The sequence below is a fragment of the Crinia signifera genome, chromosome 4 (assembly GCF_055691185.1).
Source record: "Crinia signifera chromosome 4, ASM5569118v1, whole genome shotgun sequence".
Taxonomy (NCBI): Eukaryota; Metazoa; Chordata; class Amphibia; order Anura; family Myobatrachidae; genus Crinia; species Crinia signifera.
Genome location: NC_139220.1, coordinates 167,211,444 through 167,224,450, shown reverse-complemented (window position 1 = coordinate 167,224,450; position 13,007 = coordinate 167,211,444). Strand labels below are relative to the sequence as shown.

General features: G+C 46.2%; 1 protein-coding gene across 1 annotated transcript in view; it reads right to left on the bottom strand.

Moving 5' to 3' along the window:
• Window positions 1-11,934, bottom strand: part of CELSR1 (cadherin EGF LAG seven-pass G-type receptor 1) — a 180,388-nt gene extending 168,454 nt beyond the window's left edge. The window contains 1 exon segment of the mRNA XM_083182922.1: window positions 8,359-11,934. Coding sequence (XP_083039048.1) covers window positions 8,359-11,746 — 3,388 coding nt within the window. The 5' untranslated portion in view covers window positions 11,747-11,934.
• Between the last annotated feature and the right edge of the window lie 1,073 nt (window positions 11,935-13,007).

Below are 13,007 nucleotides of genomic sequence, written 5' to 3'. Positions count from 1 at the left end.
AATTTCACCATAATACAATTCAGTCTCACAGCAGCGGAGAGAAGGGGAAACCCAGCAGTGCCTTAGATTGCCAGCTGCACCATGGAAGCGAGCACAGGTGCTGCGCTCTCTGGGTGTTCTCACCAGACTGTTGTCAAGCTCCACGCTGCATTTAGCACTAAAAGGACACCTCCTGGTGTAACTTATCCAATTGAGTGAAAATGCTGTAAGCAAAATAACTACACTGAAACTGTAGAAGATGGGATTAAACTTTATGTTAAAATGCAATTTTTGTTTATGTCTTGGCATGTCATAAAAGGTCAACCTTTACGAGATTAGAAGACATGTTAAATTCAAAGTTGTCTTTAGCCGGTTGGCTTGTCCTTAGCGGTGGGTAGGGCTATTCACCTTTTCCTGCTCACCCTTGGTTTCAGTTTAGTTGGTGAAAGGGTCCTATTAAAGCAGTCAGATTTTATTTGTAGCTGGCAAAACTACATAGAGCTTTACAAGTGCTTTTACATTCTATTCTAAATGACATAACACACCTAGATTTCTGCTTAACCCTTTGAGTGCCAATGTTTCTGTGTGAGATGTGCAAAATATGAATCTGAATCACTTGAGTTATTGTCTGCAAATGATCTGAAGTTAAATATTATTGCACTATGAGCGACGCACTATGGATATTTTGCACATCTCTCGCAGCAATGTTGGCACTCAAAGGGTTAATAAACTAAAAACCCCTGCCCGGAACACTGAAATGGACCCAGCAGATTTGTATTTTAAAGCAAGTGAGAATTTCTTGTACTTAAGGGAACAGAAATCCCATCTATATACTGCTTTGGTTTTGTTTTTTTACAACAAAAGCCTAGCACTCTCAATCACCTCAATGGTTCTCCCATTGTTTCAACTCCTCCCTTTTTATACACCAGGATTGATAATAAACCCCAGCAGTCAGAAAACTGACAAAGCAATCCCAACCCATTCCTCCAAGTAATTTAACCCTAACCCACCCTTCCCACAGCCTAAACCTCCCCCTAGTGCCTAACCCTATTACTTACTAGCAGGTTCTGTCTGGATTCTGGGCCTAATAATTCAGACCTGATCGCTGGCCAAATCTGTTCTCAAAATGGGCAAAACCATTCTGCACTTTAGGTGGGACAAGTATAATAGAGTTAGATTTGGGTGGTGGGTGGGGCATGTTAAAACTGAAATCTAAAGGTGCGTACACACGGGGGAGATATATTGCTATCAATATATTGCTGAGCAATATATTGCTCAGTGTCTCCTTTTCATCAGCGACCAGAGATGGTCGCTGATGAAAGGGAACCTCTGCCGGGGGAGCCGCAGAGGTAATCAGCTGCGACCATGCTCCTGCGACCAGCGATTAGAACGGGGCTGAAAACGGGAGCGCGCACCCGGCGATTTATCGCCAGGGCACACTCCCATCATTGGCATTTCAGCACCTATCGCAGCCGTGTGTACACGGCTTTAATTGCAATGTAAAAAATTAAACAAGACAATATTTATCCTGCACAGAAATAAAATAACTCACCCAAATCTAAAACTCTCTGCACATGTTACATCTGCCCCACCTGCAGTGCACATGGTTTTGCCCATTTTGAGAACAAATTTGTTCCCGTCTCCTAGGATCCCACTGTCGGTTTTTGGAGTGTCAGGATCCGGACTTCCAGGATTTTTACCTCATGCTGATACACTACCGTTATTCAAAAGTTAAGATTGCACCTCCTGCACTGGACTACCATCTGACCAAGAAAAAAAAAAAAAGGTCTGAGTAGTAGAGTCTGAGCAAACAGTCACTGGAGGAATGTTGTGTGTATGTGACTTGTCAGTGGTTAGCAGTGGCTTGTTGGACTGCAGTAATAGCACTCCAAATAATTATCACATTCCATAGCAGAGTGCACCTGCCCCCATTTTGTGAAAGGTTTCCCATACTTGGCAGGAACCGGGTGTGTCAGCCATCACGTGCACTTTAAAAGAACCAGTTTCTAATAAATTGATAGGCTGTTGTGCAATGTTTGATGCCCATAACATGGAGGTTTCCACTGTATGTGCATGACAGGTCTGCTTAATAAAGTTCTGTAACACACATTAGAGAAAATATATATATTACAATTTAACTTAAATATATTAAATGGTCTTATTTACAGTTTCTTATATAAGGCAGCATACTCCTTTGCGTTTTACAACTGGAAACTGTGATAAAACAGACAGAGGTAGGAGGGCCCTCCTTGCAAGCTTACACTCTATCTATAGGGATAAAATAGACAATGTTAATTATATGAATAATTGCTAGAAATAAAAAAATAATATCACAAATATACACTGGTGGTGGTGGAGGGGGGGGGGGTGCTGTTGTGCCAATACACTAGGGCAATAAACATGTGATTTAGTCACTTTTTATGCAAATGCAGCGATAAATCACATAAAAAGCATCCAAATCACATATATTTGGCATCAAGTCCGATGCAATGTACAGTCTAGTGCGCATCACATAGGAGCCTGAGGACTGCACCAGCTGTAGTAGAAATGTGTTGCATTGCAGCTAAGCCGGCAGTCTTGGCTGGAATTACATACGATACATTGTATGCAAAAAGGACCGCATACAGTGTATTGTATGAGATCCTGCCGACCGGGAAGCTGCCAGTCGACTCAATGGGGATCGCATGCGACTTCTTCACACAAGTGAGATTTCGTGCTATCGCGGGTCCATTTTCGGCAGATAAAAGCGGCCTCTAATTGGCTACCATGATACTGACCGCCTGTCATTCAACACAATAACAGGTTGTTTTACATACACCAGAACAGGTGGGCAATGAAGAGTGTTCTGCACATACACTGGAACAGGTCAGCAACAAAGTGAATGTATAATGCTCATAACCAGGAACATGTCAGCAATTAACTGAAGAAGCTGCATGTAAAGTTTCTTGAGTGTCATTACTCTGGTGTGACAGGGAGGAGGGTTTCACACTCACTTCAGTGTGTAGACACAGTGCTTTTTTTGTGAGGGTGGAAAAGAACTAGCATTTAAAAGCACCAATCTGACAAAACCCTTGCGTTGTGTGCAAGGTTATCACATGGGGGTGTTTTAGAGTTCAAATTTGATGAAAACTACAGAAATACTACAGCACATTATAGACTAGACCCTCCTACATGTAAAGAATGTTCTGATTTTTGGTTGTTTACCATCATTGTACTCCAGAAAGTGGACCACCACCAATGTATGAAAACATACTGCATTTGAGGTATTGCTTATCCAATATCTTTAATTTTGTGGACATTTACTAATAATAAAGATCGATAATCACTTTCTTGTAGCAGAGTGCCCTCTTAATGACTTTCTTGATTCTAATAAGTCTTTCAGTTAATCCTGACAATTTTAGAATTTAAAATTTTCCCTGCAAGGCCCTGACAAATCCAATAATACAAGAGCCTTGTACCACTATACCATGGTTATACCAGCTTTCACTATGTAAGCTCTGGAACCTACACACATTCCTACTCTGTTATATCATTTAGGGGGAGATTCTCTAAGAATCTCCGCCCCCCTTCGCCGCCCATCGCATATTTAATTATCGCATATGCTGTAACATATGCGATAATTAAGGCAAAGGACAGCTCTTGCGTTAAGAGCTGTCCTTTGCGGTGAGAGTCGCCGGGTCCCAGCAGGTCCCGGCGGCTCTCCCCTCCCTCCCACACCCGGCGCTGCTGCTGCTGCGCCGGGCTCTCCTCCTCCCTGCACCCGGAAGAGGATCAGTGCAGGGAGGAGGTCACAGGTCCGGGCAGCACTGCGCTGCCCGGACACAGGTGAGGGGGGAGGGGGCGATGCGGGGCGGCGGGGGGGTCGGCGGAGGGTTGCGTTAGAAGCCAATGGGCTTCTATGGGGCATCGCCAGATTTTTCTGGCGATGCCCCCCGCCGCGATAACCCGGCGGGGGATGCTTACAGCATCCCAAAATGCGGTAAAAACCCCGATAACGGGGTTTTTACCGCATTTTTAGCTTAGAGAATCTCCCCCCTTAATCTTTTCCACTATAAACTGTGCCACCTTCCACTCAATAATACGCATTTTTACCATGCAGGTCCTGGACTCGCATGCATGCATCCATTCTCCTCTACTGTATTTAGCGATAGCAAATATGTGACCATTACTGCCCAGAAAGTGTGTCATAACTGCAGTACGGATAGTGTAATGGTTAGCATTACTGCCTCACAGCACTGAGGTCATGGGTTCGATTCCCACCATGGCCCTAACTGTGCAGAGTTTGTATAGTCTCCCCGTACATGTGTGGGTTTCCTCTGGGTACTCCAGTTTCCTCCCACATTCCAAAAATATACTGGTAGGCTAATTGGCTCCCAAAAAATTCTAACCCTAGAATGTCTGTGTGTGCGTGTACATGTGGTAGGGAATATAGATTGTAAGCTCCACTGGTGCAGGGACTGATGTGAATGTTCAAATATTCCCGGTAAAGCGCTGCGGAATCTGTTGCTTCTCTATGGGTTAAACGTCATGGTCTTGTGTTTACAGAGTTGTTTAATGGTTCACATTTACATGCACATAACTGCTCTCAGTGTAAGGAGACAAATGCTGCCAAAAGCTCCTTTTCCCATGAAAAATCAGCTTAAATATTTGAGCAAAAAGAAAAAAAAAAAGAAATCAACTAGAAAGCATTGTGTTTCCAGATTAACTTGGTTTTGACTGATATGTTAGTAAAGTGATACAGAATTTCCTTATCCAATTATACAAAAGACTAGTTCTTAGCAATCTGTCCTAACATGTCAATCCTGGCTCTAGTAGAACTCCTCATCCTCTTACAGAAATCTTTCAGTAGCTCTGTTTAGTCTGTGTCTGTCCACTGTCTGTAGATAAGAGGGCAGTGTTTATAGTGAAAGTGTAACAGGCTCAGTGTAATCGTGTAACCTTGCTAAGAATACCATTATACGATGCTATGAGAAAAAAAGGTTGTTTAATATAAATGTAATAAATAATATTACAGTGGGAATATTTAATAGATACGGCCAGAACTGAATGTGGCTTATTGCCAATGCAGAACATAATCTAGAATTGTGCTTTAATAATATAACATAAGCCCTTGTGCAGATATGGCTGGTACATTTGTTTAGGATAGTGGGCGATGTGATATACTGTACTGCCTAATCCTAATGGCACTTGTAGGGGTGCCCTGGATTGGTGGTCCATGACCAATTCAAATTAACTATGGTCATTATGGGGCAGTACGGATAGTGTAATGGTTAGCATTGCTGCCTCACAGCACTGAGGTCATGGGTTTGATTCCCACCATGGCTCTAAATGTGCAGAGTTTTTATATTCTCACCGTACTTGTGTGGGTTTCCTCCGGGTACTCCGGTTTCCTCCCACATTCCAAAAATATACTGGTAGGTTAATTGGCTTTCAACAAAAATTAACCCTAGAATGTCTGTGTGTGCGTGTACATGTGGTAGGGAATATAGATTGTAAGCTCCACAGGGGCAGGGAGTGATGTGAATGTTCAAATTCTCTGTAAAGCGCTGCGGAATATGTGTGTGTTATATAAGAAACTTAATAAATAAATAAAATATAGTCAAAACAAATACAGTATGTGGACACAGAAGCAAATACTGTCCCTCACCAAATAACTAAAACTAATGATGTCATATAAACATAAATTACTTCTATATTATATCGTGTAGACTGGTAATCGTAACTCTAATTTCTGTCCCTTTTACTATTTTCCTATAGATCTATTCACATCTACTGGACTCAAACCCACCCTCCCCCTTTCCTCTTGTTACAACGGTATTGTACATGTTTAATAACACAAACTCATTATAAAACAAGTCTCAAAATAATATGAAGAGTAGAGTCGTACACTTTTTACTGCGTGAATCAAACTGAAACTGTATTGCAAGCCTATGTAAAGACATACGACAACTGCATGATCAAGGGAGCACTAGTTTCAAGTGCAGTATACTTTTACAATAGGGCAGCACCTTACAGGTGACCCTGCTACATTAAAAATGGTCAATGGCTGAACGAGAGCTGAAGGGATTTGCCTAATTTTGGACATATTTGAAAGTATTATTGTGCAGCAGGTTTCATTTTCTTGCTGTCTGCTTATCTATGACGTCACAGTTACTGTTGGACAAATTTGTGACAGACCAAACTTTGTGGTGACTATCAAAAATGTCTTGCATAATATTACAAATCTGTCACATTTAAAGGCCATTTAAGCCTGTGCACATGGGTGTATAGATACACTGTACTGTGATTTCTACCTAGCGTTACAGTATTTCCTCTGCGGTTCACCGAATAGGAACAGAAGGGTTCCAGCAGATACGGTCTCTGATCCTGAGATGGCGGCAGAGCAAAACAAAAATGACAATTAACAGGTGCCCTTGTACAAACCATGTTGCACGGAAGTTGTATTAGTAAGTTTATTAGTATTACATTCTGTGTAAATATGGGCTGCATGTAGCCCACAAATGCTGGGCAGCTTTATAGTTACACTACAATTTAGATTTGGATATGTTCCTCTTGGTTCCAGATTAAATGAATGACCGTATCTAGACAGTAAATCAACAGGTTAACTCCAAAAGGTCGACATGAACAAGGCAAAATTCATGTTTTTTTTTACTTTTTCATACTGTAACATCCACAGTGAAGTATGGCAAGCACATCCCCTTTCCATGTGTTGACCGTTTTGCTTGTGTCGACCTATTGACTATCTACCTAGACAATGTCAACCTATAATCCGGATACTGTCCTTATTAAAATCTGTTAGCACATTCTAAATCTGCTCCATCTGCAGTGAAGCAAGCCAGAGAGCACAGGTTTTTTTCACCTCAGAATCAGAGCCAGTGTTTGAATTAAAGGTGCACTAGCATGAAAGAACAAATCAAGTTTTTAAAATGACTTAGGGGAGTATTTTTCAAAGCTTGGGAAGAAAAACAAGATTGTGATAGATCAAGTACCAACCAATCAGCACCTGTCATTTTTCAAAAACAGCCTGTAAAATGTAAAGCACAAGCTGATTGGCTAGTATGTAATCTCTAGCCAATTTTCTCTCTCTGTGCATGCTTTTGTAAATAACCTCGTAATTGTCTAGCTGAAGGTTAATCTTTCAACACAGGTTCCTAACCTCATTAATTGTCATTACTAGATAATAAAAAACAAATTGTGGAATATGTACATTATTATATAATTGCTGCCAAACTCTGCTAATGTTCTGCAAAAACACAGCATCTTGCAGCATTGCATCCCACAGCTTGCAAACAAAGAATGCTTTGTAGCTCTTACTTTACAGAAACCCTTTCCTTGACTATACATACAAATATATGTTTTGCAAACAATGCAAATATAAAATTTATGAGGCTAGACCATTCTAAACAATAAGTAACCTAAAGAGCCTGAATAATAGGACAATTTTATCTTTGTTCTCAATAGTAAAGTTTGGAGTTCCAGTTATGCCCCCATTCTGTTGTCTAGCTGCAGACTTTCCACATGTATACAAATACAGAATATAGACCATACATAAATAGAAATATATATATTTATGTATCATTTTTCTTTTTATATACATTATCTCTATACACAAAACACACACTCAAACCAGCAACATACTAATAGTATTGCCATTTCTGGGTGTTTATCCAGCTTGGAGAGAGACAAAATACCAACCAATCAGCTCTTGTCATTTTTCAAACACAGCCTGCAAAGTGAAAATAACCAAAGCTTATAGGTCAGTTCTTTATCTCGACTCCATGCTTAGATAAATGATCTTGGTTATCTCAAGGTGATATTCCATCAGAAGGGACAAGCCACAAACAGGTGAATTTAGCATCTAAACAAGGGATCTAGCTTATTCCCATAAAACAAAACCCCAGCAATATTCTAAAACCAACAAAACCTGCAACTTACTGTAGCATATATTTAACAGTAACTGACAAATACACTGTCTGAAGCACTCAATTTGCAGGTAGTCAAGTTTCCTAGTCATTTTTATAAAGTTGTCAAACAGATTTATACTGCATCAGGATTATACACAATTACTCTTTCTAAAGACAGCTGAACAGATAAGATCACACATGTAGGAAAGCTTGGAGCAGTAGTGAGCTCCTTACTACACCATTCAAACTATTGCCTTCCAGTCTCCATGTGTGCAAGGCTGTCAGTGTCAGCAGTTACAATGTTATTAACACTACTGTAGTTACATGCTTACACACAACACTCTCTCGGCAATCACTAAGTTACAGTAGATGGAAACTGGTTTGTATGTATCCACAGGGAGAAACCCCTGATTACACAGTGATGATCAGTAATTATTACAGTAATAAGGAGGATAGGTCAGAATGAATAACTCACCAGAGACAGAGACCCGCATGAGGGCTTCCAGCGGTCTGTTGTTGTCAAGGTCCCGGCTAAGCTTCAGGTCCCCAGAGGATGGGTCCAGTATGAGAAGGTTTAGGTCATTCCCTTGTATAAAGCTATAATGCAGAGTGTCAGATACATCAGGATCATATGCAGGGATTTTGCCGATCACTCCGGATGGGAAGCTGTTGGACTTATTGGTGACATAGTTGTTAAAGATGATTTCAAAGTCCTGCAGCACAGGGTCATTGTCATTCTTGTCCAGCAACTTGACATGCACAGTAGCCCTGCTCACCAATGGGGCAGAGGTGGCTTGGACAACAATGACATATTCGGTCTTCACTTCATAGTCCAGGTCAACTAGGGCTGTGAGGTCTCCATTGAAAAGATCTAACTGGAAGACCTCTGGGTTGTTACCTTCTACTATTTGGTACATGATTTGTGCATTGGTTCCTTCATCTGGGTCAGTAGCAGTAATTCTGGCAACCACAGACCCAACTGGGCTATTCTCCTCCACAAAGATATCAAGCTCATCTTTCTCAAAGACTGGGGGATTGTCATTAATGTCTAGAACAGTTATTTGGATGTCCACTGGGGCTTTTAGGGGTGGGTTTCCTCTGTCTACTGCAAAGGCTTTGAGGTTGTATATAGGCACATTTTCTCTATCCAGCCGACGATTGGTCCTAATAATGCCAGAAGTGGGTTCAATGTAAAAATCCCCATCTCCATCATCCCCTCCCTGGAAGGTATACATAACTCTTCCATTTAAGCCAGAGTCTCTGTCTGAAGCGGATATTTGAAGCACACTTGTGGAGATTGGTACATCCTCAAACACAGCACCCTGGTACCTGTCCCTCACAAACTGAGGCATGTTGTCATTGGCATCCAGAATCAGTATCTCTACATATGTAGTGTCAGACTTCTGTGGGATCCCATTATCCTTAGCAGTCACAGCCAGTGTGTAAGATGCCTGGTCCTCATAATCCAATTCTATCAATGAGGTAATGGTCCCAGTATTTGGATCTATCCTAAACTGGGGAATATTATCTTCCATTATATATGTTATTCTGGCATTTTCCCCTGTGTCCTCATCAGTGGCGCTTATGGAAACAATAGATGTGCCTATAGGTTTGTCTTCACTCACACTAACAGTGTAATGTGAGCTCTGAAACACTGGTCTGTGTGTATTGGCATCAGTGACATTAATGAAGACAAGGACAGTATCAGTGCGAGTCCCATCAGAGGCTGTGACAGTGAGGACATACTGCCTCTCTTGCTTGTAATCCAGGGGAAGAGCTAGGGTGACCAGTCCACCCCCACTCTGGCTAGTGATAGCAAAGCGGTTCCTGGTGTTGCCACTAGTGATCTGGTAGGTCACCACACTGTTGACATCTCTGTCCACAGCTGTCATAGTGAGAACACTGCTCCCCACCGCAGCATCTTCATTGATCCTCAGCTGGTAGACCTTCTCAGTAAAGGTTGGGTTGTTGTCATTGACATCCAGAACAGTTATGGTGACACTGGCTGAAGAAGTCATAACTGGTTCCCCATTATCTCTTGCCTCCACACCAAAGGTGTAGAGCTCCACTGCTTCTCTGTCCAGCTCTTTGGACACCGTGATCCAACCAGTGTTGTTGTTAATAACAAAGGGGAAGTTTGGAGGGACCTCAGTTAGGCTGTACTGTATGCGAGCATTGTCCCCTGAGTCTGCATCATTAGCCTGGATGTGAGCCACGGAGTAACCTATGGGGACATTCTCCAGGACAGTGGCCTGGAAGGGGGTGCTGACGAAGATGGGGGCATTGTCATTGACATCCAGCACTTGCACAGACACCATGCCAGTGGTATTGATTAGAGGCGGCCTTCCGCCATCCTGGGCCTTGATCCTCAGTGAGTACTCCCTGACAGCCTCATAGTCCAGGGGGTAAATGACGTCGATGTTGCCTGTGAATGAATGGATGTAGAACTGGCCCTTGATGTTGCCACTGACGATGCTGTAGTGCACGATGGCGTTGTTGCCCTTGTCCTGGTCCGTGGCCTGCACCTGCAGGACCTTGGTGTTGGGGCTGACATTCTCGGGCACCTGCACCACGTAGCGCTTCTCGGTGAACTGGGGGTAGTTGTCGTTCTCGTCCTCCACGTAGATGTACACCGTGGCTGTGGCACTCCGCGGACCCGGGTCCTTGCCCTGGTCGTTGGCCTCCACGATGAGCTGGTAGTCGGTGACCGCCTCCCTGTCCACCAGCGCCCGGGTCCTGACCACCCCGGACCTCGGGTCTATTTCGAAGGCCGCATTCACCCCGTCCCCGTTGACCAGCCTGTAGAGCATGTTGGCATTGGAGGGGGCATCCCCGTCCGTGGCCCGGATGGTCATCACCTCGTAGCCCACCTCCAGGTTCTCGCGGATGTTCTCCCGGTACTCGGACTGCTCGAACAGGGGCGCGTGGTCGTTGGTGTCACTCACCGTCACGGTCAGGTAGGTGACGGCCGCGCGCCGTGGGGAGCCGAAGTCCGCGGCCGTCACCTTGAACACGTGCGTGTCCTTCGTCTCCCGGTCCAGCGCCTGGGTGGTGCTGACGGCGCCGGTCTCCGGGTCGATCTCAAAGTAGTCATTGGAGCGGCTGTCAAACAGAGCCTCCATGTAGTACTGCAGCCGGCCCGCCTCGCCCGGGTCCTGGTCCGTGGCCCGCAGCGAGGTCACCCGGGTGCCCGCCGGCTCGTTCTCGGGCACGGACGCCTGGTAGTTGTGCAGCTGGAACTGGGGGCTGCTGTTGCCGCTGCTCCTCCGCAGCCGCCGCCTCTGCCCCCGGGACACCCCCGGCTCCTCCAGCACCCGGAGCCGCACGAGCAGCCGCCTGCGGAGCCCAGCGGCCGGGCACACCAGGTGCACGGCGGTCCCCGGCTCCGGGCAGCGCGATGTGCGGGGGTCCCGCAGCCGGCAGCCCGACACCCCCAGCACGGCGCCCAGCACAGCGTCCGTCCGGTTATAGAGGGCGGGGAGGCAGCGGGACATCCCGGGAAGAGCTCCGTACACCACGTCCACATCGGGCTCCCGCAGCCCGCTGCCCGCACTCCGCTGCTGGATGTAGCAGCCGTGACCGCCCCGCTCCGGGACCCGCAGCCTGACGGTGAGAGCGGTGAGCCGGCTGCGGGAGCTGAGCTGCAGGTACACGGGCTGGGACAGGGCAGACAGCCGCTCGCAGCCCAGCCTGAGCCACCCGTCCCCGCTCACCTCCTCGGCTCCCCGCAGGCGGTAGTTCCAGTCCGATCCCAGGGACAGGTTGATTTCCACGGTGGTCCCGGGATGATGAAGTTGTCCATCCAGCCCCCCCGCCTGCTGCAGCGCCCCGAGTACAGTGACCCACACGCAGAGCGCCCACATCTCCCGGTCAGGTACCCGTCCGGTCACTGCCCATCAAGCGCCCTCACACCGGGCTGGGGGGCGGCGGCATGCCGGGCACGGTGCGCGGAAACTTCGCCCGATTCCCACCTTAACTTTGAAAGTGATTTCAAGATGGCTCCAACCCCCTCACTCACCCTACAGCTCCTCTGCCGCCGCCTCCGCCCCCCGCCCTCATTAGCATAAACCTGCTCTATCCATACACCCTGCTCCTGCTGCTGCTGGCTGGGAGCTTCCCACTGCGCCGCCAGCAGCAGCAGCCCCCACTGCTCCCACCCCGAGCAGGGCGAGACACAGTGCCCCGCACACAAGTGCCCGAGAGATGCGGGGGATGCTGCTAGGTATCCCGCACTGCTCTTATGACTGAGAGGCGCTGGGTGTACAGGGCAGCGGGGCAGCAGTGAGATGCGGTGTTACGGGGCTTCCCTCCGCAGCCCCCCACACACGCTGCCGTCCCACCTGTCCCACCTGTTCCCCCAGCTGCCACACTGACTGTGCTCCTGCTGCTGGGGGGTCACTGGGGTCCGACCTGATACATTGTATTCCCCACACAGCGGCGGCACACACTACTATACACATACATCATACAGACACACACATGTTGTCAGTGTGAGTGAGCGCTCATGTCGGGGGGTTGTAACATCTTTGCTCATATGTTTTAAACGCAATTTTCTTTACCAATAACTCTGGCTATAATGTGTGCGGTGACCCCCCGCATGCTGGCCAGCAGCCGCACCACTACCCGGGGGGAGGGGACTTCGTGCTGCACCAGTGTGATCTGTATTGTTACTCCTCAGGCAGCCGGAGCGTGTGTGTTACTGTCACCATGGTAACGGGCACTGAGGCGTCCTGAGGGCGGGCACTGGCTGACACACCCGGGTAATAGCAGGTGTCATCCACTGACACCTACCGGCCGCTTGTGTCATTCTCTAACCTGCGCTTTTATTCACTATGGGACATTTTTATTTTATTTTTTTAATCAAGGGTTTCTGTCATAAACTGATGTAGAAGTTGCCGTTTTTTGTGAATTGATGATATGTACTCTCCTATTGCTGGAGAGTTTCACAGACATGCATAGACACTGTGGGTGTACCAACGATATATCTGTGAACTGTGTCATTCAAAGCCATATCGTGTTGGTTGTGCCACACAGCCAATGCCAATGTATCTAAAGATATATTTGCTCATCGTGCTGTGTGTACTTGCATCCATCAACTGCCCATAGAGCCGCTGCAGGAGCCAG